At 40.3% G+C, this 22,292-nt stretch overlaps 1 protein-coding gene across 1 annotated transcript in view; it reads right to left on the bottom strand.

Annotated features, from left to right (window-relative positions):
* Nucleotides 1–22,292, bottom strand: part of RASGRF2 (Ras protein-specific guanine nucleotide-releasing factor 2) — a 432,531-nt gene that overhangs the window by 227,807 nt on the left and 182,432 nt on the right. The window contains exons 8-12 of the mRNA XM_006889857.1: nucleotides 20,596–20,705; nucleotides 18,231–18,349; nucleotides 10,731–10,891; nucleotides 8,451–8,517; nucleotides 5,808–5,944 (exon numbers count right to left, since the gene is read on the bottom strand). Of these exons, the coding sequence (XP_006889919.1) occupies nucleotides 5,808–5,944; nucleotides 8,451–8,517; nucleotides 10,731–10,891; nucleotides 18,231–18,349; nucleotides 20,596–20,705 (594 nt within the window). The remainder of the gene's footprint in view (nucleotides 1–5,807; nucleotides 5,945–8,450; nucleotides 8,518–10,730; nucleotides 10,892–18,230; nucleotides 18,350–20,595; nucleotides 20,706–22,292) is intronic.

Raw genomic sequence — 22,292 nt, 5'->3', positions numbered from 1 at the left:
CAAAAAAAACCCCCCAGTGCTACCAAGTCAATTCTGATGCTGAGTAGCCCTTCAGGACAGAGTACAACTGCCCCATAGTGTTTCCAAGATGAAATCTTTACGGAAGCAGGTTGCCACGTCTTTTATCTTTGGGCCCTGGCGGTTTCAAACTAACAAGCTTTCATTTAGCAATTCAGCACTTAAACACTGTTTGGCGGATCCCTGAATAAGGGATCCTTATTATGTAGGGCAAAAGATCTCTAATTTAATTGTGTAGAAATGACCTGTGGAGATTGTTAAACTGGAATTTTAGAATGGCATTTTTTTTATCTTCAGGTAATTCTAATGTAAGTTATCAATGGAAACTACTTTAGTAAACATTTATTTAGTGTGCTAGGCACTAAGAATATTTTTAGTTGCTTTTTGCATCCATATTTTAAACATACATAATAAATAGTAAATAGTGCATTTCCAAGCATCCAGTACGGTATTATTAATAATTAATAGGTCCAGAGGCATATTTGGGAGACTGACAAAGATAATTTTCAGCATCTCAAATTCCATGAGTGTATTTATACAGCACAGAATCTCACTGCTTTCAAGTTGGTTCTTCCTCATAGCTGGCGCCCAATCAGGATTTTAGAGATTGTAAATCGTACTGGAGGAAACTGCTCAACTTACTTTCTTGAAGCTCCTGGTAGATTCAACTGCCTGAGATGGATGGCAGTGCAATTCGCTATGTACAACACCACCGAAGCCCCCTGTAGTTCATACCTTCCATAAAATGAAACACCTTAAGCAGAGGACACAATTAATTGAGAGGCTGTTGGTAGGTGGCAGGCCAGGTTCTATCACTCGTCGAATTATTTTGCCCTTAACACTCATTGTTCAACTGCCATGAATATAAGAAAGTCTTCAGGAGTGCTCCTTCACCATTAGTCCAGCTGACACATAATCACCCTCTTCTAACTCTGCACTCACTTGGCTTCCAGAACACCACATCCTCTTGTCTGTCCTCCAAACCGCCAGCAGTTTCTTCTCAGTCCCCTGCTGCCCGTGTCTTTGTCTTTTCCTCCTTGTCCTTTCTTTCAGTCAACAGCCCCCTTCCTAATTCTTTCTACTCTTATCCTACTGGTGATCTCAACAGTCTCTCAGTCTTAAATACACCTAAAAGAACAAACAGATGTGTCTTGGAGAATGTGCAGCCAGAGTGCTTCTTAGAGGCAAGGATGTCAAAACAGTGTCTTACACACTTAGAGCATATGTTAGAAGGGGCTATTCCTTAGAGGTCATCATGCTTGGAAAGGTGGAAGGACAGGGAAGAATAGGAAGAGTCTTAATGATATTTGGGGCTATCCCTTGGAGAAGGTCATCACACTTGGAGAGGTGGAGGGAAAGTGAAGAATGGGAAGACCCTTAATGAGATAGACTGACACAGTGACTGAAGCAATGGGCTCAAAATATGTCAGAAATAATGACACAGGGTAGGACAGGGTTCAGATCTATTGTTTATAGGGTTGCTATGTTGTTGTGTGCTGTTGACTCAGAACCAACCCATAAATGACCCTCCAGTGGGTTTCAAGGGCAGTAAATCACATGAGAAGAGACTGTCCATCCTTCTTCAATAGAGCAGCTAGGGGCTTTGAACCGCATCCCTTCGGGATTGCAGTGCAAATTCTTACCACCACAAGGTCACCAGAGCTCCCTAGGTTTGCAATGAGTCAAATTTAATTTTATACTAACAACAACAAAGCATGTGGAAACTTCTCTACCCAATCTTGAACATCTACATCCCACCATCCCACTGTCTACTTAACATCTCTACTCAGGTGTCTGATAGACTTCAGACAAACCTAATTCAACATAGCTAAACTTCTGACTTAACCCCAAGTCTCTTTCCCCAGCAAACTTCCCTATCTCCATAACTAACAACTCCAATCTTCCAATTGCTCAAGGCAAAAAGTTTGCAGTCTTCTTTAATGCTTCTACATCATGCACTTCTTACATTGAATCCACTATAAAATTCTCTTGGCTCTACTTTCAAATGAATTCAAAATTAATGTCCTCTTATGCAAGTCGACTCCTGCCAAGTGGGTATGAACCTTCATCATTTCTCTCCTCAATTACTACAATTCCCTGATATCATGTCTTCATATTTTCACCCTTGCTCCCCACCCACAGTGTACTCTCAATGCAACAGTCCAACTAGTTATCTGAAAATGAAGCCAGATCATAAAAATCCCTTTGCTCAAAACCTTTCTATACTTTTGAGTAATGCTCAAAGTCCATTCAATGTCTTAGGAGCCCCTCTCTGATATGGTGCCTGCTGCCTCCAATCTTCTCTCTTCTGTTCTCCCTCCTGCACACCTCACCTCAGCCACACCAAAATATGTAGCCCCCTCCTGGATTGCAATGGTTGATATTTTCTGTTTAGACTTCTTTCTCATGAAATAGCCACACTGTGTCTCCCCAACCTATGTAAGTATTTCTTTAAATGTCTCCTTCACATGGGAGTGACTATCTTTTTAAAACTGTTCCTCCTCACATATACCTCCAATCTATGGATCCTTTATACCCTCCTTCATTTATCACCTTCTAACATAAAATAGTATGAACTTATTTATTGCATTGATTGCTTATTGTCTGTCTGCTTCCCTCTAGACCGTAAAGTATACATGATCAAGAATTTTTTGCTGTTGCCTTTTTTTGCTATTGTTGTTAAACACTATCACAAGAACCTAGAATAATGCTCTATCACTATATAATGTCTTTGATAAATGAACAAAACAAAAGTTTAAAAATCACACAAGTCCAGGTTCTGCTGAACATCATAATTTCATGGAATGATATCATCACTCAGAAAAATATCATTTTCTTTTAACTTTTTTCCTGACCTAATTGCAGATAAAATGTAATATTTTGCTTAGCAAAATATTAGCCATATCAACGTTGAGAAATAAGAAGGAAGCTGACACTTCCGGTTGAAGGTATAGTTAACAGGAGAGATGATGACTCATTTGCGTGCTTGAAGCAGACAAAACGTTGCCATTGGGTTGTAGATGATTTATAGTGACCCTATGAATGAAAGACCTGATCACTTGTATAACTTTCATCATTTCTCCAAGTTCATAGGGTTTCCAGAGGCAAGCTATTTCGGAAGTGCACGCCACTCCTGCTTCTAACCTTGTTTTAATCGGGGAGCTTCACCAAATACTGTCCACTATGAGTAACCATTATCACATTTGACACTTCAGTGTCAGTGTTTAGCATCACAGTAACCACAAGTTACCTCTGTAGAGCAAATGGACAGACCAGTGCTATACCACTTAGAAAAAGATTTGACAAAAAACAAAACCAGGCCCGAGAATCGCAGATTAAAAGTACCCACCTTTGGCTTGGTAGCACAACGTTCTATCCACTAGGCCAACAGAGCTCTCCCTCTCTATGTATCCTGCTTCCTAGTCTATCTTAATATGGGAACTCTAATAAAATCTAGTTACCTTTCTTTAAAGGAGGAAGTAGAGATTCATTCATGAATCCCAGGGACCTTTCTCTGTTTAGCAGCATCTTACCAACCACACCAAAGAGAGTCATCTAAGCTTTTATAAACTCTGTATCCTAGAGGCCTCCGTTACATTTTTAAGGTGGAAGCTAGAAGAATTGGGAGAAACATCTTTGCCTACTGGCATCTTACCCACCTACTGACCTCACAGAACCTATAAAACTTTGTTGCATTTGCTGCATTATGTTACCTCCTTCCTCTCCTTTCTTACTAGCCAGCCTTTCTCCTGAGTGGAGGTGCCCTTGCTATATCCCTCCCGACCACACAAGCATGGCCGTACAGTGTGACAGCTCAGCATTTGCCCCATTTTTATAAGGTAAGCGATATTTCACAAATAAGGAGATATGTAATTAAAGTATTTATGTACCAAAGAACAAATGAAAATGCTAAGTTACTTCAAAGAAGCACCAAAGATCTGGAAGAACCCACATTTTCATTCCTAGGTGAATCAAAAAAGAAGTGATTTCACTTATAGCAATTTAGTCACCACCAAAGAATCACTCTTATTTCCTAGGATTCAATTCCTAACTTATGGACAGTTAACTATTTACCATGAATATCCTCATTCTTAAGTATGATAAGTAAAATTTTAGAGATTAGTATTTCCTGTAGAGGCCATCTGGAATGCCAAGGATGGGTTAGGTCTGAATCCTAATTCTTTTCCAAGTATACATAATCTTGGGCAAATAGCCTCTCAACTGGTTTCTCAATACTATTTTTATGCTTACCTTCAGAATATTATTTTAAAAGTTAAATGAAGTTAGGTTCACAAAATTTATATCATCCATGAAAATGAGTCATATTGCCATTCATTCTTTCTCTTTTTTTTAGAACTCAAGGGTGGTAGGGAGTCAAGCATTTGAAGAACTTTAACATAGCTCCTCTTTTGACCTTAGCCATATAAAGTGCAATTTTAATTACTTTCAGAAGAAAGGAACGGTGAAATCGAGAACATAAGTCTTTTTGCTTGCTCCAGACTTCTTGAGTTAGTAACTTTGAAGGTAATTATAATGCTTTCTTTTAGCATTTTAACACATTTTTAATCATTTCCCCATATCAAATACTAAAACAAAAATTCATATAGAATTTAAATTTAAGAAAGTCCATGTATAGTTACGAACAGTTTCAACTGATAGGATATTCACGTCTTATCACTGTCTAAACCTTCATGATACTGATCAAGGAAGTGTATGAAAATATGTTCCTTATATTTTTTTCTATATAAACTACAGGAGTTTATTTTTAAAGTTTCTTACTCTAATTAGTACCTCCTGTTGATTTGCTTTGTTACGTTGAGATTTCTCAGCAAAGCACCTTACAGGTATTTTTATGCTTTAAATTTCATACCAATATCTTTTTTTTTTTCCAGAAACAAGTAAAAAAATCTAGTGGGATCACTAGGCAAATGTGCTACTACCAAGGCAATATTGACACACACAGGATTGCATTTGCAGCCAATACAAAAAGGCCCAGGAACTAAGGACAGTTAATGGCATTTCAAGTCAATGTTAGCCTTATTAACAGAGACAAAGAACAACAAAAATGATCACAGCATACCAAGACATAGAACAGTGAAGACAGTGATGGAAGGAATCACATACAATATCTCTAAGGGAGCTTTGGTGGCATAGTCTGTAGGACACAAACGTGGTACCCTTCTGGGGGTTCAAATCTCCCAGAGACTCCACGGGAGAAAGTTGGGCAATCTCCTCACATGTGATTTTACAGTCTCTGAAAACCTGCTGGCGGGTCAGCTATGAGTCAGTTCTAACTCGACAGTGATGAGGGGTTTTAAGTATTTTTTTTTTTATTTTAAATTGGTTGGCTTACAAAGTTCATATACAGTGGGTTGCACACTATTTTTCATTCACATTGTGTTTCATAGAATCATTCCTATGCATTGTTTCATAAAATTAATGACCATTGGACTATGCCCCCATTACCCTGTTTGTTCAGGTCCTTGCCAGATATTTCCTACTTCTTTTACTCCCTCCCTCCAGCCACCAAATTGTGCAACCCTGTCATTTCTGCCCCTCACCATCCTCACCCCTCTATTCCCACCCCTTCCCTCCTTGGACACCCACACATGTTTTATCAGTTATCCTTCTATTTTGACAATAATGGTCTTACTCGGAATTTGTCCTTATGAGATTGAGTAAGTTCACTCAACATAATGCTGAAAACATAAAAACTCTAAAATTCCTTCCCAAAAGACACATGGTAAAATTAGAAGAGGAAAACAATACAGAACAAGGTACTAGCTTACCTGACTTATATCACTTGTCCACGCAGCTTTCTCCTGGCGAGACGGTGCTAACAAGACCACAGTGAACGGGGCGGCATCAGGAGGCTCCACCACTATTTTAAAATCCAGGTGACCAAACATTTGCCCAGAACCTTTGGCTTTAAGAGACGTAAATCAAACAATCAGATACAAGTCACAGCACTTTCACATGACTCTATTATCATAGTCAATGTACATTTACGTACAGAATTTCAGGTCAGCATGTCCTACTTCTGGTGCATGAAGAAGGCCACAGGCAGTTCATAAGTGCATGAAGACACTGAGGTCAACGGGTTCTTCCTGACTGGACTCCAGATTTTCTTCTTCTCATTTCATAATAATTTTTTTATATTCTAGTGCCCATTATATACAGAATTCCAATTACTGTTGTTGTTACGTGCCGTCGAGTCGTTTCCGACTCATAGCGACCCTATGCACAACAGCCCTAAACCCTGCTCTATCCTGCGCCAACTGCACCACCTCTGACACACCCATCCCGATTACCCCAGTCACCGAGTCAATCCATCTCACAGAGGGTCTTCCCCTCCTGCGCTGTCCCTCCACTCTCCCAAGCATGATGTCCCTCTCCAAGGACCCGTCCCTCCTGGCAACATGTCCAAAGTATGTCAGACGAAGCCCCAGAATCCTTGCCTCCAAGGAGTAGCTTGGTTTAATCCTCTCCAAGATGAATCTGTTTGTTTTCCTGGCAGTCCATGGTACGTTCAGTACCCTTCTTCAGCACCACAGCTCAAAAGCATCTGCTCTCCTTCTGTCCTCCCTAGTCATTGTCCAACTCTCTGATGCATAACAAGCGATTGCAAAGACCATGGCCTGTATCAGGCGCACCTTAGTCTCCAGAGAGACACTGTTGCTCCTGAGTACCTTAGAGAGGTTCCTAAAAGCAGACTTTCTCATCGCGATACGCTTTTTGATTTCCTGACTGCTGGTGCCAAGAGTGTTGACCGTGGAGCCGAGCAAACTGAAGAATTCCAATAGTCTAACTAAATTTCTCTTTTCCCTGTACCAAACATCATATGAAGTCACTATCAGGAGACAAACATAGTAAAATGAAAAATTCTGGAACATAGTTTTTATGGTTAGACCATTTCTCATTATATAGATGAATGCAGGAAGTTTATCCTCAGAATTTAATACAAAGCCAGGCTCTATTTATTTTTATTTGAATGGCCTCCTGCAAAAAGCTGCACTGCAATCCCAAAGGCACACAGCCGAAATCCACCAGTTGCTCATCGGGAGAAGGACAGGCAATCTCCTCCTGTGCAACTTCTTGTTGTTGTTATGTGCTAGCGAATTACCTGCAACTCATAGTGACTGTGTGTACAATAGCTCTGAGATCTGCTCTATCCTCAGCCAGGCTTGCTCACTCAGACATAGCTAAGGCCACTGTCCCAGTTACCGTGTCAATCCATGTCATCCAAGGTCTTCTTCACCCTTCTAAGCATGATGTCCTTCTCCTCTGACTGGTCCCTCCTAACCATATGCCTGAAGTATGTGAGACTGAGTTTCAAAATCTTTGCCTCCAAAGAGAAAACTTGGTTTCACCCTCTCCAAGACAGACCTATTTGTTCTCCTGGCAGTCCATGATATGTTCAATATGCTTATCCAGCAACACAACTCAAAGGCATTGATTCTTCTGTCATCTTTAGTCATTGTTAAACTCTCTTAACCATAGCAAGTAATTGAGAAGACCATGGCCTGGATCAGATGCACCTTAGTCTCCAGACTGACATCATTGCTCCTTATGACTTTGGAAAAGTCCCTGATAGCATAATTCCCCAGTGTAATTCACCTTTTAATTTCTTGACTGTTAATATCAAGAGTGTTGGTTGTGGAGCCAAGCAAGCTGAAATTGTTAACAACCGCAATCTCTTCTCCATGCACCATGGTGCTGCCAATTGGCCCAGTGGTAGAGAATCTTTGTCTTCCTCATGTTAGTTTCAATCCATATTGAAGGAAGACTACAGTCCTTGATCTTCAGCAGCAAATACATCAAGTCCTCCTCAGTTTCAGCAAGCAAGATTTTGTCTTCCGCTTATTGCCAAGTTGTTGATGATTCTTCCTCCAATTCTGATGCCATGTTTCTCCTTGTCAAGTTCAGCCTGCTGAATGATCTGTTTTGCATATAGACTGAAAAGGTATAGAAGCCAGATGCATCCATGAAGCACTCGCTTCCTGATTTTGAACCATGCAGTTTTTCCCTGCTCTGTTCTGAAAACTGCTTCCTGGTCCAAAAATAGGTTTTGCATAAGCACAATCAAGTGTTCTGGGATTTTCATGCTTCTCAAGGTTAGCCACAGTTCGTGTGATCTACACAGTCAAATGCCTTTGCATAAGCAATGAAACACAGATAGACATTCAGCCATGATCCATTAGACATTGCCCATAATGTCTTTAATGCCATGGCCTCTTCTATCTTACATTTCTGGTACTTTTCTGTCAACATATTGGTACAGTCATTTTTGGAAACTGCAGTCCATGTAATTTACTGTTTCTGAAAACCCACTGAAGGGTCAGCTGACATTGGTTCTGATTAAACAGTACTTAACAGTAATATAATTCTATCATTATATAATTCCATAAACTTAATGATAAAATGTGACTTACGGTCATCATCGCCTGCATCTGGTTCCTCAATCAACGTGCATTCTATTAGAGAGAGAACACCGCCTGTCTGGACACAAAACAATTGTTCATTAGGAAACTTAGAGGATTTCATGTAGACTGCGAAGTTCTGATATGTAAACCCTATATGTAACTTGCCAGGAAGAATATGGCAATTCTGTATCATAAAATAGGTTTCAGATTCTTAAAAACATAATTTATGTCATTTAATGTTTAACTTTTCTTCTTGATCCTACTCTCACTCCCAATATTTATAAAATTTACCACATCATTCATGGGAGACTACATAGCATTTCAAAGAATTGGGCCGCCAAACAAAAGGTATGGGTACAAATGCACCAGCTGCTCTGGGGAAGATATATGAGCAATCTCCTCCCATACAATTCACTGCCTCTGAAAACCCATTGCAGGGTTAGCTATAGATCAGTTCCAACTGAACAGTGCACACCAACAACAGCAAAAAGTGATCATGCAGCTTGGCAAAGAGATCAGACCTGCCAACCATGAAAACAGAAAAGTCGTCATGGATAAAGCTTTTCAGCAGTAATGATACAGATTATGGATTATACAATCAATATTTTTAAGCAATAGTTAAAAGTGAACACTAAAGTTCTAGATGACCATTCTTTTTTTCTCTAAAGCACCAGTTTATAAACATTTTAGGTTTCACAAGTTATTTTTTTAATCACAACTATTCCATTTAGGAGGGAGGAGCCCTTGGAAAAAGACATTATGCTGGGAAAGGAGGAGCCAGTGAAAGAGAAGACAAGATGGACAGACACAATGGCTTTAACAATGGGCTGGAGCATGGGAGAGACTGTGAGGACTGTGCAGGACATAGTGAGCTTCTGTCTCCTGTTCACAGGATCCCCATGAGCTGCCGTCAACTAGCCAATGTCTAACAACAACTCTACACTGTTCTCTGGGTATATAGACATGATGGTGTACATAAATGAATGAGGATAGTGATGTCCCAATAAAACTTTATTAACAGAACAGGCGGTTGGACTGTATGTCATAATTTTCCAACTTAGATATATAGAAAAAGGCGCCATGGTAGCATGTGGTAGTAAGAAACTGGATGATAACAAGAGGTCAGTGTCTCAAACCCATCAGCCATTCCATGGGAGAATGATGTAGCAGCCTGCTTCTCTAAAGACTGCTACATGGAAAACCTATGGGGCAGTTCTGCTCTTTTTGTGGCAGCTATGAGTTTTAATTAACAATAGGCATGTTAGGAAAACAGATACATCCTGGAAAGGGTTAAACCGGGCGGTTCCTTGGAGGCAAGGATTCTGAGGCTCCGTCTAACATACTTTGGACATGTTGTAAGGAGGGACCGGTCCTTGGAGAGGGACATCATGCTTGGGAGGGTGGAGGGACAGCACAGGAGGGGAAGGCACTCTATGAGGTGAACTGATTCAGTGATTGGGGTAATGGGGATGGGAGTGTCAGAGACAGTGCAATTGGCACAGGAAAGAGCAGAGTTTAGGGCTGTTTGTTGTACATAGGGTTGTTATGAGGCGCAAGCGACTTGACGGCACATAACAACAACAACAACATGTTGATTTGTTTTTTACATAATGTAGTAGTAAGTAATTGCACTGTCAATGCAAAGGTACATGATTCAAATCCAACAGTTGATCGATAGGAGAGAGAGGACAATCTCCTCCTAGGTGGTTTACTGCCCCTGAAACCCTTTTAGAGGGTCAGGTATATGAGCTAGTTCCAACTCAGCAATACACAACAGCAAGAGAGTAAGATAAAAATATTTAGTAAATATTACATCAGTGTACTGTAGCTATTTCGAAGATTTTCATAGCTTGGCAGTCATCAGCTTTTTATTTTGTTATGTGCTGTTGAGTCAGAATCAACTCACAGCTGACCCTTCAGTGGGTTTTCAGAGGCTGACCATAAGTTTCACAGAAGATTGACTTTTTTCCTCCTGCAGAGCCAGTGATGGATTCCAATCACCTGCCTTTGTGTTGACCATGCAATTCCTTAATCACTAGCTCACAACTGCTCACTCATGTGCTAATTAATACTTAGTTCTCCAAGCTGTGACATTAAATCTACTTCTTTGTGGTAATGCATAAAAAATTAATTTCTATTACCCTCAATTTAAGAGATAGCAAGTAAATATAGAAAGGGCAGTGCATTATCTCACTCCTTATATTGACAATTCACCTTATGATAGTCCCAGGCATGATGACAGTCTACATTCATGGAAGAGTAAATTAAATGATCATGTAAAGCCAGTACCTTAAGCAGATGCAGCTTTCCTCCTGAGCTTCTGGTACAAATTAAAAAGTGCTTTGTAAATAAGAAGCATTGTCTTTCTCCTTCCTTTTTCAAAGACAATGAACCCAGGCGAACTTTACTAAGTTTCCCTCTCTCAACGGAAGGTACTTGAATAAGAGAACCTGGTGGTCACAAAAGTGGAGAATACACAACAATTAAGATTGTGTTACATGAAGGTCACTCCTGTGGCGATAAACATATGGGCTCAATACATCAGGGATTTATCTGGTGCACGAGAAGGACAAGTTAATCTCCTACACTCTGAGTAGGAAAAAACAATATGCTGTGTGTTAGTGGCCAAACTAGTTTTTGTCATTTTACAAAGCACTTTAAACTCAAGTCCTCATCCTGTAATCTAGAAAATAAGTTCTAAAGAAGATTAGGTTGCATTAAAAGAACAAGCTACTTTTGGCATCTATCTCTGGTGATCTGATTTTAATCAACTTAATTATCTGAAATAAAGTACATATTTTATAACTGCATAAAGTGATAAAATAATAAAAAGCAAACAGAATTTACTCTTCTTGAAGCACTGAAGGTAGATAAATGGCACTTCACCATAGCTTGCTTTTTATTTTAAATATATCTATTCTTGTTTGTTTGTTTCTGGTTTGTTGTGGAGTTTTGTTTCTCTCTTTTTTTCCCTTTCTTTTTGTGTACCATCGAATCGGATCTAACTAGCACAGGAGGAGACTGCCCCTCCTTCTTCAACAGAGCATCTGGTGGATTCCAACTGCACACCTTTGGGATTGCAGCTTCTTGCCAGTAGGCCACCAGAGCTCCCTATATCTATGTATATTCTTGTCATTATGTACCATCAAGTCAGAATCAACTCATAACTAATCCTCCAGCAGGGCTTCAGAGGCAGTGAACTACATGGGAGGAGATACCCATATTTCTCCTGTAGAAAAACTGGTTGACAAACTAAGTGCCTCCGGGAAACTCCTTCCCACTAGCTCTCATATACATATATATGGGGGGTGTGTGTACACATATCTTATATATATACATATATTATAAAATACACAAATTATACAATTCAAATTATGTAATTTAGTTAGGAACTTTTTTTTAGTTAAGAACTATTTTTAAAAGACATTATTTCAAGTAACGCTTAAATTATATGTGATAAAAATTCTTTGTGGTATCAAAATGGAAAACACACTAGATAAAATTTATATCCAGACCAGCTCTATGAGCAAAACTATCTTCAGTTCAAAGACAGAAGCTATGCATAGATTTTATATAACAGAGGCTACCCATGACTGCTTTCACATTTTATACCAATAACCACCTCCCACAAAGTCCAATATTAAAATGACCCACAAGTCCTTAGCTCTGAATTTTGAAATGATCCAAGCCAGTTAATACTTACAACAGCTGCTTAATCTACTAACTCCCCCAAATGCAGCCTTCCAGGGGCTCATTTCAGCTTCACGATGGTCATTAAAATTACATTTGACCCCTAAATGTTAAAACTGGTCATCATTAGAAGACGAGATTATAGGCAATCTTATTTTCTTCCTTATGCTTTTTCCATGTTACCCGATTGGTTAATGAGCACAGATTACTTCTTTAAGTGGAAAAAACCCACTTAAGTTCTTTATATTAAAGACATATATGCATAATACAGTAAAACTCTACTTGTGAGTCACAAAACCATCACATTAACATACGAACATGCCAAATACTGGCTACTTGGTAACAAAGATGAAATGATGTGCAGAATGGTAAAAGGACCCATGTTTCCATCCCAAATTTCTCTCTCTTAGTGTTGAGGGAGAGCTGCCTGCCTGGTCAGGCAGTTAATTCTGGAACCAAACAGCAAGGCAAAGGAGGAGTGGGAGAGGGGACCAAAAGGGACAGGAGCAGGCTCAAGTCCAGGAAAGAGTGGGCAGGAGGAGCGGGAGAGAAATAGGTGACAGAGATGGAAGCAAATGAGCTGAGAGCTCATGCAGAAATGAAACGAGAAATAAAAGAGGTACAGACAACAGAGGCAGAAGGATTCAAGGATATGCTCACAATAGCAGCAAAAGGGTTGGACCCTTGTAGTTTCTGAGGTAGAATCAAAGTTGCAGGAGAACTTTCCGAAGTGAGCTCTGGTGGCCCAGTCAGTAGGAAGTTGCACATCAACCCAAATATGGTGCCTCTTCAGTGTTGCAAACCCACCAGGAGCTCCGCAAGAGAAAGACTGGCCATCTCCTTCCCGGCAATTTACAAGGTCAGAAACCTGTTGGGTGGTCAACTATGAGTTGGCTCTGACTGTACAGTAAGAAGTGAGTATACTTTTACAGGGAGGAAACTGAGCTCTGAAAGGTGCAATAGCTTCCCCAAGGCCACCTCCAACGAAGTGGCACAGCCAGGAGATGGTAGTGGATTCAGCAGGGACCACAAAAGTGAGCCTTTGAAAGGCAGATAAGGTCTAACATGGTCATAGGTGGTTACAAGTCTTTCAGGTAGAGCAGTGAGGGCCAGTGAGAGACTGGAGCGTTGTCTAATGTTTTGGTAGACAAACAGATTTGGAAGCCATTTTTATAAACTAAGGTGCTCTTGATCCAAGTTGTGGCCTTCACAGTTACTTGCTATGAATCAGAGAGCTGGACATGACTAAGGATGACAGAAGAAGAATTGATGCCTTTGAGTTGTGGTGCTGGAGAAGAGTACTGAATATACAATGGACTGCTAAGAGAACAAATAGGCCTATTCCTGGTGAGGGTGAAAACAGGTTGCTCCTTGGAAGCAGACTGGACGAATTTTGAAGCTTCATCTGACATACTTTGGGTATGTTGCCAGGAGGGACCAGTCCTTGGAGAGGGACATTCATTCTTAAAAGGGACAGTGCAAGAAGGGACAGTGCAAAAGAAGAAGACCCTGGATGAGATGACTGATTCAATGACTGGGGTAATGGCTGTAGATGTGTTGGAGTCAGTGAGACTGGCTGAGGATAGGTCAGGCTTCAGAGCTGTTGAACAGTTGGGTCCTTTTGAGTCCCAAGCGACTCAACAGCACATAACAACAACATAACTGAAGCTGGAAAAATCTGAGAAAAATAATATCTAAAACCAAAATAAGAAAAGGCATAATTTCCTAAAATAGAATTCCAAATTAATGTGTGCTTGCTCTCTCTTTGTAAATAAATGTGTTTGTTAGTAAATGCTTCTAGCTATGTAATGACTTTCTAAGACAGGAATTACAGAATGCACTGCCAGCTTATACATCATTAATTGCTAAGAATTTCAGTCGTGTGGTAAAATAGAAATAATTCCTTGGCAACTGTACACTAATTTACTTCATCTGGATCTTTTCACCTTACATCCAAATAGTAGGCTGTGTATGCCACACACACTCACTCACTGCCATCGAGTCAGAAGTGACCCATAGCTGACCCTCCAGCAGGTTTTCAGATGAAAATTGTATCGGAGGAGACTGCTGGTCTTTCTCCCAATTAATAGTAGGGATGTATCCAAACTCAGACATATGAGTTAAAAGTGATAAAACAGTGTTTTTGTTTGGTTTTTTTTATGCTCTAAAAAGCCATCTTTGCATTGTTCCCGGGCCCAGCTCCTCGCTCATCACTGCCACCTCCGCGCATGCACCGCCTCCAAACAACAAAATATTGTCTTGGTTGTTTTGTATTTAAGCCTCTTGTTTAGAACCAACAAGACCTCATGGAGGGCCTTTATATTTGAAAGCTGGTTGTTACTAAATTTTGGAGAAACATACTTTTAAGTGGTACAGCACTCTTTTGTCAATTTGATGTACTGGGGTAACCTGAGGTTGCTGTGATGCTGAACCTTGGGCCACTGGGGTGTCAAATGCCATAATGATTACCCATGGTGGACAGTGTTTGGTGGAGCTCCCAGTTTAAGACAGGTTTGGAAGCAGGAGTGGCATCCACTTTCTAAACAACATGCTTCCGGAAACTCTATGAACTTTGAGAAACAGTGATAGGGTCACTATGAGTCATACTCAAGTCGACGACAATCAACAATGAAAACAAACTAATCACATTTGGAAAAATCATGTTAAGTATATATTTTTTTTCAGGTTTCATGTTTTGTTTGACATAGTGTTTCAACATAGCCGTGAGACATGAGAAAAGAAGTCTTCTCTAATAAATGCAAATCAGAGAAAGAATTCGTAATTGCTCCAGATCCAAATATGGTTGTGATCAGGATCTTTCGCATCCTGATCATCAGACCACCTAAAAATTTAGCTCAAAAAAAAAATTTAGCTCAATTTAAAAGAAAAACTCATGTTATTTCAACCATGATAAGTCCATGGAATGATATTCGAGATTAGCAGGTATTCTACTCTGTGAATAGCTCTCAGATGACCAAGATGGCTTCTTTTTTTCCTACTCCAGAGAATAAAAAATTAAAGACTGACACTACAGAATGCGTACAATGCATACAGGTACATACATTCCTATACACAGAAATAAGCCAAAAGTAAACAGCATATGGCAAAACTCAGTATTAGAATAAATCATAGTCCACAATTTAGCAATATAGCAACTTTTTTCTTTTAAAAGAACAGCAAAAACCCCTTAATAGACCTTAAGGCACTGTTAAGGGTATTCAGCAAAAATGATAATAGGAGCAATCAAAGCAAAACCTTGTAAACTCTCCCAGATTGTGGCTACTTGGATTGCTCTGTACTTTCAGAATAACGTTTTTGTTTGTTTTAAACCACTTTTATTAAAGAATTCCTAAACAGACTAACCAAAAGTGCAAGACTGAAAGATGTCACTGAAATGAGAATCATTTTATTGACATCAATAGAAGAAGCCATGAAGCTTATGAATTCCTGACAAAGTGCCTGAAATGTACAACTATATAACAAGGAATAACACATGAACATGAATCAAGGCAAGAGTGGCTCGTGATTTATTTTTTTCTAAATGCAATGAAAATGTTTTATTCAATATGTTTTATCTCTCAGCATTTTTTCATTACAGATGCTTAAACCAAAATGGGCTCAGCTTGCAGAAATATATGAAATGTGTATGGCAATAGCATTATACCATCAAAGTTCTTTACAAACTTTTCCTTCATAATAAAATTTTCCAGACTCATAGATTATAAAACTAAAATTCATTAGGAGACATTGCCACTGAGTTCAAAGCACAAGAAAAATAGAAAAGAGACTATCTTACAATAATCAAAATGGCAATTCAACAAAATACTCTGATAGACTATATTACAATAATCATAATGGCAATTCAACAAAATACTCTGATGCATACAATGCCAATTTTCCAAGTATTAATGACCAGGAACACATCACACTAGGCATGATGGGGCAGGGTGAGTTCACATATGCGGCCCTTCAGAGTTCACAATTACTGGAAGAAATTAGCATGCATACCAACACCAGCAATACCCAAGAGGATGGAAGCATATGTAACAAGGTGTTAGTGCTTTGGAAACAAAGAAGAACGGTTAAAAGCTCTGTACAGGTGCCTCTAGGGAGTTCTGGTGGCTTAGTGTTAAGGAGTTATTCTACCAACCCAAAGGCAGGTGGTTCAAATCTTCCAGCTGCTCTGTAGGGCAAAGATGGGCAGTCTCCTCCAGCTGTTTACAGCCTCTGCAAACCCAGTAGAAGGTCAGCTATGAATCACTTCTCATAGCTCTATGATATGCAAAAGCAGCAACTAGAGGCATCTGAGAAAAAGACATCTTGCTCAGAAAGGTGATGGATGAGAGAGAGAGAGAGAGAAACTTTCAACAAGATGGACTGACACAGTGACTGTACCAGTGGGTACAGCTTGTCAGAAATGGTGAGGATGGCACAGGATATGGCAAGGTTCTGATCCGTTGTACACAGGGTCATTGTGAGGGGTAAGCCACCTGATAGGACAAAACAACAGAGATGTTCAATCTGAGCCTGGTAGGATAAAAGGACCTTCAACAATGTACGAATAAGTGAGTGAGAGCAACCAAGGCCCCCAGGAAGAATAGCAGCACAGGTGAAGGCACAGAGGAGGGCAAAAGCCAGGAAGGCAGGCGGCCAAGACGGCGACACAGTGTGTGCAGAGGAACGGAAAGGAAGTCACACCAGTGTGGCCTCAAAGCCTTCATGAAGGCCTGAAATTGTAGGCATTATATTCCACTCTTACTGAAAGGAAGCAAACAAAACTTCTTAAACCCAGAGTAAGAAAAGGTATATCCTAAAATAGAAACCCAAACTTTGGCATGTGTGTTTTCTCTCTTTGTAAATAAATAATGAAAAATAGAATGACATGTGTTAAAGTTTTTAAATATTCAGTGAAAAAAAAAAAGAATGTGCACAGCACAAATAATGTCTTGCATGATAAGATAAAAAATATTTTAAGCAGGATATTATGGGAAGCAACAGCAATGCAAATATCTTCAAGTGATGTTGGGACATAACAAACAGAAATGATACTAAAAGGTTAAGAGAGTTCTGGTGGCTGAATGGTAAGGATTGTGCTGCCAATGAGAATGTATGTGCTTCGAATCCAGCAGCTGCTCCTCACAAGAAGGACGGGCAATCTCCTCCTGTGCATTTTACTGCTTTGGAAAATCAGCTGGAGGGTCAGCTCCAGATTGGTTCTGACTTGACAGTACACAAAACCACCATCAACATTCAAGATTAATCCTCATTTTAGATTCATATGCTACTATTCCTCAACAGATTAAAAACCATGTGTATGTGTAATACACTGTCTCAAATCAAGTCCAGGGGGCGTGAGAACCTCCAGTGTAATATCTAATCACTTCAAAATCATGCGGGATGTGGTTTATCCTTGTACGTTAGATTAAGAGTCAGGCTGTTGCTTCTTCACAGTTTCTGGCACAAATATCTCCAATTCTTCTGGAGCTTGAAAGAGTAATTTGCTGGGTGATTTCTCCCAAACACATCTTGCAAACATGATACCTTCACCACTGCCAAAACATGACAGGGGTCAACTGTGAAACAGTCATCTGGCAACTGGAGTTAACCAGTTTAATCAAATCACGTCAGGTGGGGCTGATCCGGAAGTGCAGATGAAAAATGGGAACAAGAAGCAGCTGTTTTCACTGCGGACCGTGTCCCCACTGCTGTGGGAGAGGGTTTTGAGTAATGCGAGTTTCTCCTGGGCCTTTGCCTGGTTGTCATCACCACCTGGCACTGCCACTCCAATTGGCCAGACCGACCTGTCCTCCTTGGAGCTGTAGAGAATATCCGGTCCAGTGAGGAGCAGAGTCCAGTCAGATTGTAATTTATTGTCCCACTCGTGCTTTACTATTATTGTGTTGCTGTTTTTCATGGCCCCTGAAAAGAAACAGCACAAAGGTGGGCCTCAACTACAGGCTTGGTGAGGGCTATGGGGGTGTCCTCCTGCATGACCAGCACCCCTTACACAGCTAAATCAGACCTGCTCTGAAAGACTTTCCTGGGTCAGTGACAATGCGACAACCACAAGGACCACAGGTGCACTGAACAAAGACTTACCTTGGCGGATGAAAGTCTGGCTGGTGTCCAGCAAAATATCGCAGCCTTCGACAATCATTCTCTCGATGGCAAGGTTTTTCCTTATGTTCTCAGTGTCACTCACTTCATCATGCATCACTCTGTCACACACAACACAGACAGAATCACTGTGAGAGAGAGCATCTACCGCTCTAAGACGTACACAGAGAGGAGCTAAGTTATGGGTTGAGTTATGTTTCTCTGGTACCTGTGACCTTTTTTGGATATAGAAACATTATGCCCTTGAATATGTTCTCAGTTCATATGAAGTCAAATTGGACTAGGGATGGTCCTAATACATTCTGAGTGGTGCCCTTACAGAAGAGGCATAAACAAAGCAAAAGATGGCCATGTGAAGATGTCTCTAAAAGTCAAAGGATCCCTGGGGTTCTCAGAAGCTGGAGGTGAGAAGAAAGGGTCTTCTGGAAATTTCAGAGGGACCATGGTTCTGATGGGACAGTCCTTGGGGAGTTGTGTTTCGAAGCCAAGGTAGCCCACAGTTCAAATCCAAAAACCGCTCCTTGGGAGAAGATGGGCAATCTCCTCCTGTGTGATCAACTCTCTCTGAAAACCCACCCCAGGGTGAGCTATGGGTCTTTTCAGACTCCAAGGCACATAGCAATGGCTCTGATGGGTTAGTCCTCAGTGAGTTGTGTTACTAAGACAGAGGAGGCACTTCTCTAAAAGTGAGAATCCACCAGGGGTTCCTCAGAAAAAATGACAGGACAATCTCCTCCAGTGCTATTTTAAAGCCTCTAACCACCATGGGGTAGCAGCTATGAGTCATTTCCAACTGGATAGCAATGAATTTGAGGTTTTGTTTAATGACCTAACTGAGAGCCTTAGCGGCACAGTTGTGACTAATCTAACTGCTAACTGGAAAGTCAGCAGTTCAAATCCCCTTACTCCTGACCCCGATGGAGAGCGCTATGAGCCAGAATCTACTTAACAGCAGTTGGCTGGCCTTTCTGGTTTGTTTTATGGCCCAACTCACCTGTGGATTTGGACTTTTGAACATTCAGAACCATGGAACAATGTATTTCTGTTATTAAAAGTTACAAAGTTTGGAGTATTTGTTGCAGCAGGCCTTGTTTTACATGGTGACACTACTTATGTGCTAAGAAGAAGAGCTCCATGGGATTTGCAAAGCTGTGACTTTTCAAGAACAAGCCTCCAGATTAGTCTTCCAATGTGCCCCTAAGTGTTAGCTTTTAACTGGCAACTCAGTGCTTAACGATAGCGTCCTGGGACTTCAGACAACAGTGTGCTGTTGTTAGGTGTCTTTGTGTCAGCTCTGGCTCGAGGTAATTCTGCCTATGACAGATTAAGACCCTGCTTGATCTTATGCCTTCTTAGCAGCTTCTACAGTGCTTAAGGCCACTGGTGGAGTCAATGGTTAAGCCATCTCTCTGAGGGTTTTCCTCTCCATTCCTGACCCTCTACTTCTCAAAGCATGATGCATTTCCCCAGAAGAGGCTCTAGGAAATGAATAAAAATGTCTTCTCTGGTGTCTTGTCTTCTCAGTTCTACACTTGTATCCATCTACATATGGGCTGAGGTTGTGTGGGCAGGAGACTGGCCCTGGAGGTTTCTGCAGTTATAACCAAAGTCAAATCAACGTACACAATGATCCAAAATGGCAAGTAGAGAAAAGACAAAGGAATAGCATGGGAACAGAATACTGCTTATAAGTGCAACAGAGAAGCAATGCATTATATGTGGCAGCTCAGTTGAAATTAAGGAGTCCTGGTGGTAAAGTATGTTATATGTTGGGCTGCTCAGCAAAGGCTGGCAGTTCAGATCCACAACCTGCTCCAAGGAAGAACGAGGTGCAATGTCTCCTAAAGACTTACAGCCCAGAAACCCAATGGAGAGTCACCGCGAGTCAGTATCGAGTCCACAGCAAAGGATTTTTCACTAGTGGACCTGAGGATGCCAGCTATTGAAGGTGCAGTCAAGTATACAGCTTTCTATCACTTATACGCTAGAACACAGATGCAAATAATCACTGATAAATAAAAATACACACATCTAAGTTTCTACCAAGTATAACTTTAAAAAAAACCCTGAAAATTCTATTGCCTTAAAAAAAGTGAGTATTTTCATTCAAATGCATCTGATCTCAAGTATATGCTATCACTATCTTTAAGGATATATTTTTTAACACATATGTTTCAATTATATATGTGATAAATATAAGTATACATTATATAGATATATATATAAGTATACATACATATAGATTTAGCAAGGCACAACTAAGAAGGTGGATTTGTGTCTTGGTTCTTTTTAAAAAAAGAATATTTTCCTTCTTGCCCATCCAAAGTCTGATAAGTTTTCCACATACCTGGACAACTCCTCTAGCTTTGATTTGGCAAACTCCAGACTCTTCCTCTCCACATGTTCATGGGGTGTATGAGCCAAAAGTTCATGAAGTGTGATGATGTACCTGGGAATCTGAACACAAAGAAAGACGGAGTGAATAGGATTGTATCAGAACGTTCTCTTCAGGACCATCATTCCTTCTGAGCAGTGCGCTTCTGTTCTTAACAGTTTTATAAGTCTAACATGTTAAGTAACATATAATACAAACTTCACCAACCCCACATGGAAGAGGTAATAATAATAAATGACTCTGTTACAAAAGGAACAACTGAAAGGGTTTTCTTTTTTTAGTTTATTTTTCCTTTTTTTAAACAATTATATATGTTTAAGAATTTGGTTCATAGAGAAGTATACATAGTATCACATCTGTCTATATTTGATTGTAATATTTCGATTTACAAGAACTTTTGATATATTAAGGAAATGAGAGAATTTCTTGTCAGATGCACCTTAAATTATCTTTTAATATGGCCTACTAGAATTATTTCTTTTGGTCAAATATGGTTTTTAAATGTTAAGTGATAAAGTATATAGAGATTTTCCTAAACAAATTAGAATTCTCTGGTAATATTTTCCTAAAAATTAAAGCTTCAGAGACATTTCTATATTCATATTTTATACATTCTTCTTCTACATTACCTCTACTTACCCTTTAACAGTAGAAAGTATTGCTTTATAAATAATTTATTGTAACTTTGTTTAACAGACTTAGTACTTTCTAAATCCTGTCAAAAGCAGAAAACGTACCAGTCTCACGGAGGTTTTAACAAACCATAGAAAATAACTAACATGAGTTATAATGTCCCAATATATTTATTTTCTGTTGGCTTGTAAAAGAAAGACTTTTGGAAAGCTGGGACTCTGGGTTAATTTTCATAATACCGTGCCTGAAACACTGTTACCTCACCACTGCCCACTGTAGGGCCGACCATGTGCCCAAGGCTTTCCTCACGTGTCCAATCCTATAGGATTTCCCCCCTCTATTTTGCAAATGGGAAAACAATGTGTCAAGCGGTTCAGTAACTTGCCCAAGGTGGCCTCCAGACACTGGCAGAACCAGCTACAAACCTGGCTCTGACTAGACCCCTAACTGAATCATATCAAGGCCTACTGCAGGGGTTTTTAATGTGAAACAGGGGTCTCACTCACACGTTGCAAAGACCTCTGCAAATGAAGGAAGAGTCTTGCACAACCCTCTAAGTAGTTCCCTTCTAGTCTGTGCTGAGGTGCTGGCAGCTCCAGCTCCAGCCCTTGCATGTAGTGGTCTTCATTTGGTTTTTCATTAAGATTTACTGAGCAGCCCAGTCCCTGCACCGCCATCACATAGCAGACACCCATCTGCGCTCAGACTCTGCAATCATGTCCCAGGGAATGCCAGCTTGGCAAGGATTTGCAAAGTGCAGAGAGACTTGGGTAAAGGAGAGTGGGACACCAGTGGAGGCACCACACCTCTCCATCTCATAGACTTTTCACTAACATTCATCCTATAGAGCTTCCCTGTTTGGTGCAGGCCCCCTGACAACTGTGCTTTCTAATACTCCAGTAGCTGGGACAGTCCCATGGTTGAGAAAAGTTTACCTCTGAGTTCTACAAGAAATCAAGGCAGTCAACCCCAATGCATTCAATCCTTCTTGACAAAGAAGGCAGGAGTGGGCAAGC

This window comes from Elephantulus edwardii, unplaced genomic scaffold, assembly GCF_000299155.1.
Source record: "Elephantulus edwardii isolate Elephantulus edwardi_28Jun2011 unplaced genomic scaffold, EleEdw1.0 scaffold00082, whole genome shotgun sequence".
In the NCBI taxonomy this organism is placed as follows: Eukaryota; Metazoa; Chordata; class Mammalia; order Macroscelidea; family Macroscelididae; genus Elephantulus; species Elephantulus edwardii.
This window is presented reverse-complemented; position numbering and strand designations above follow the sequence as displayed.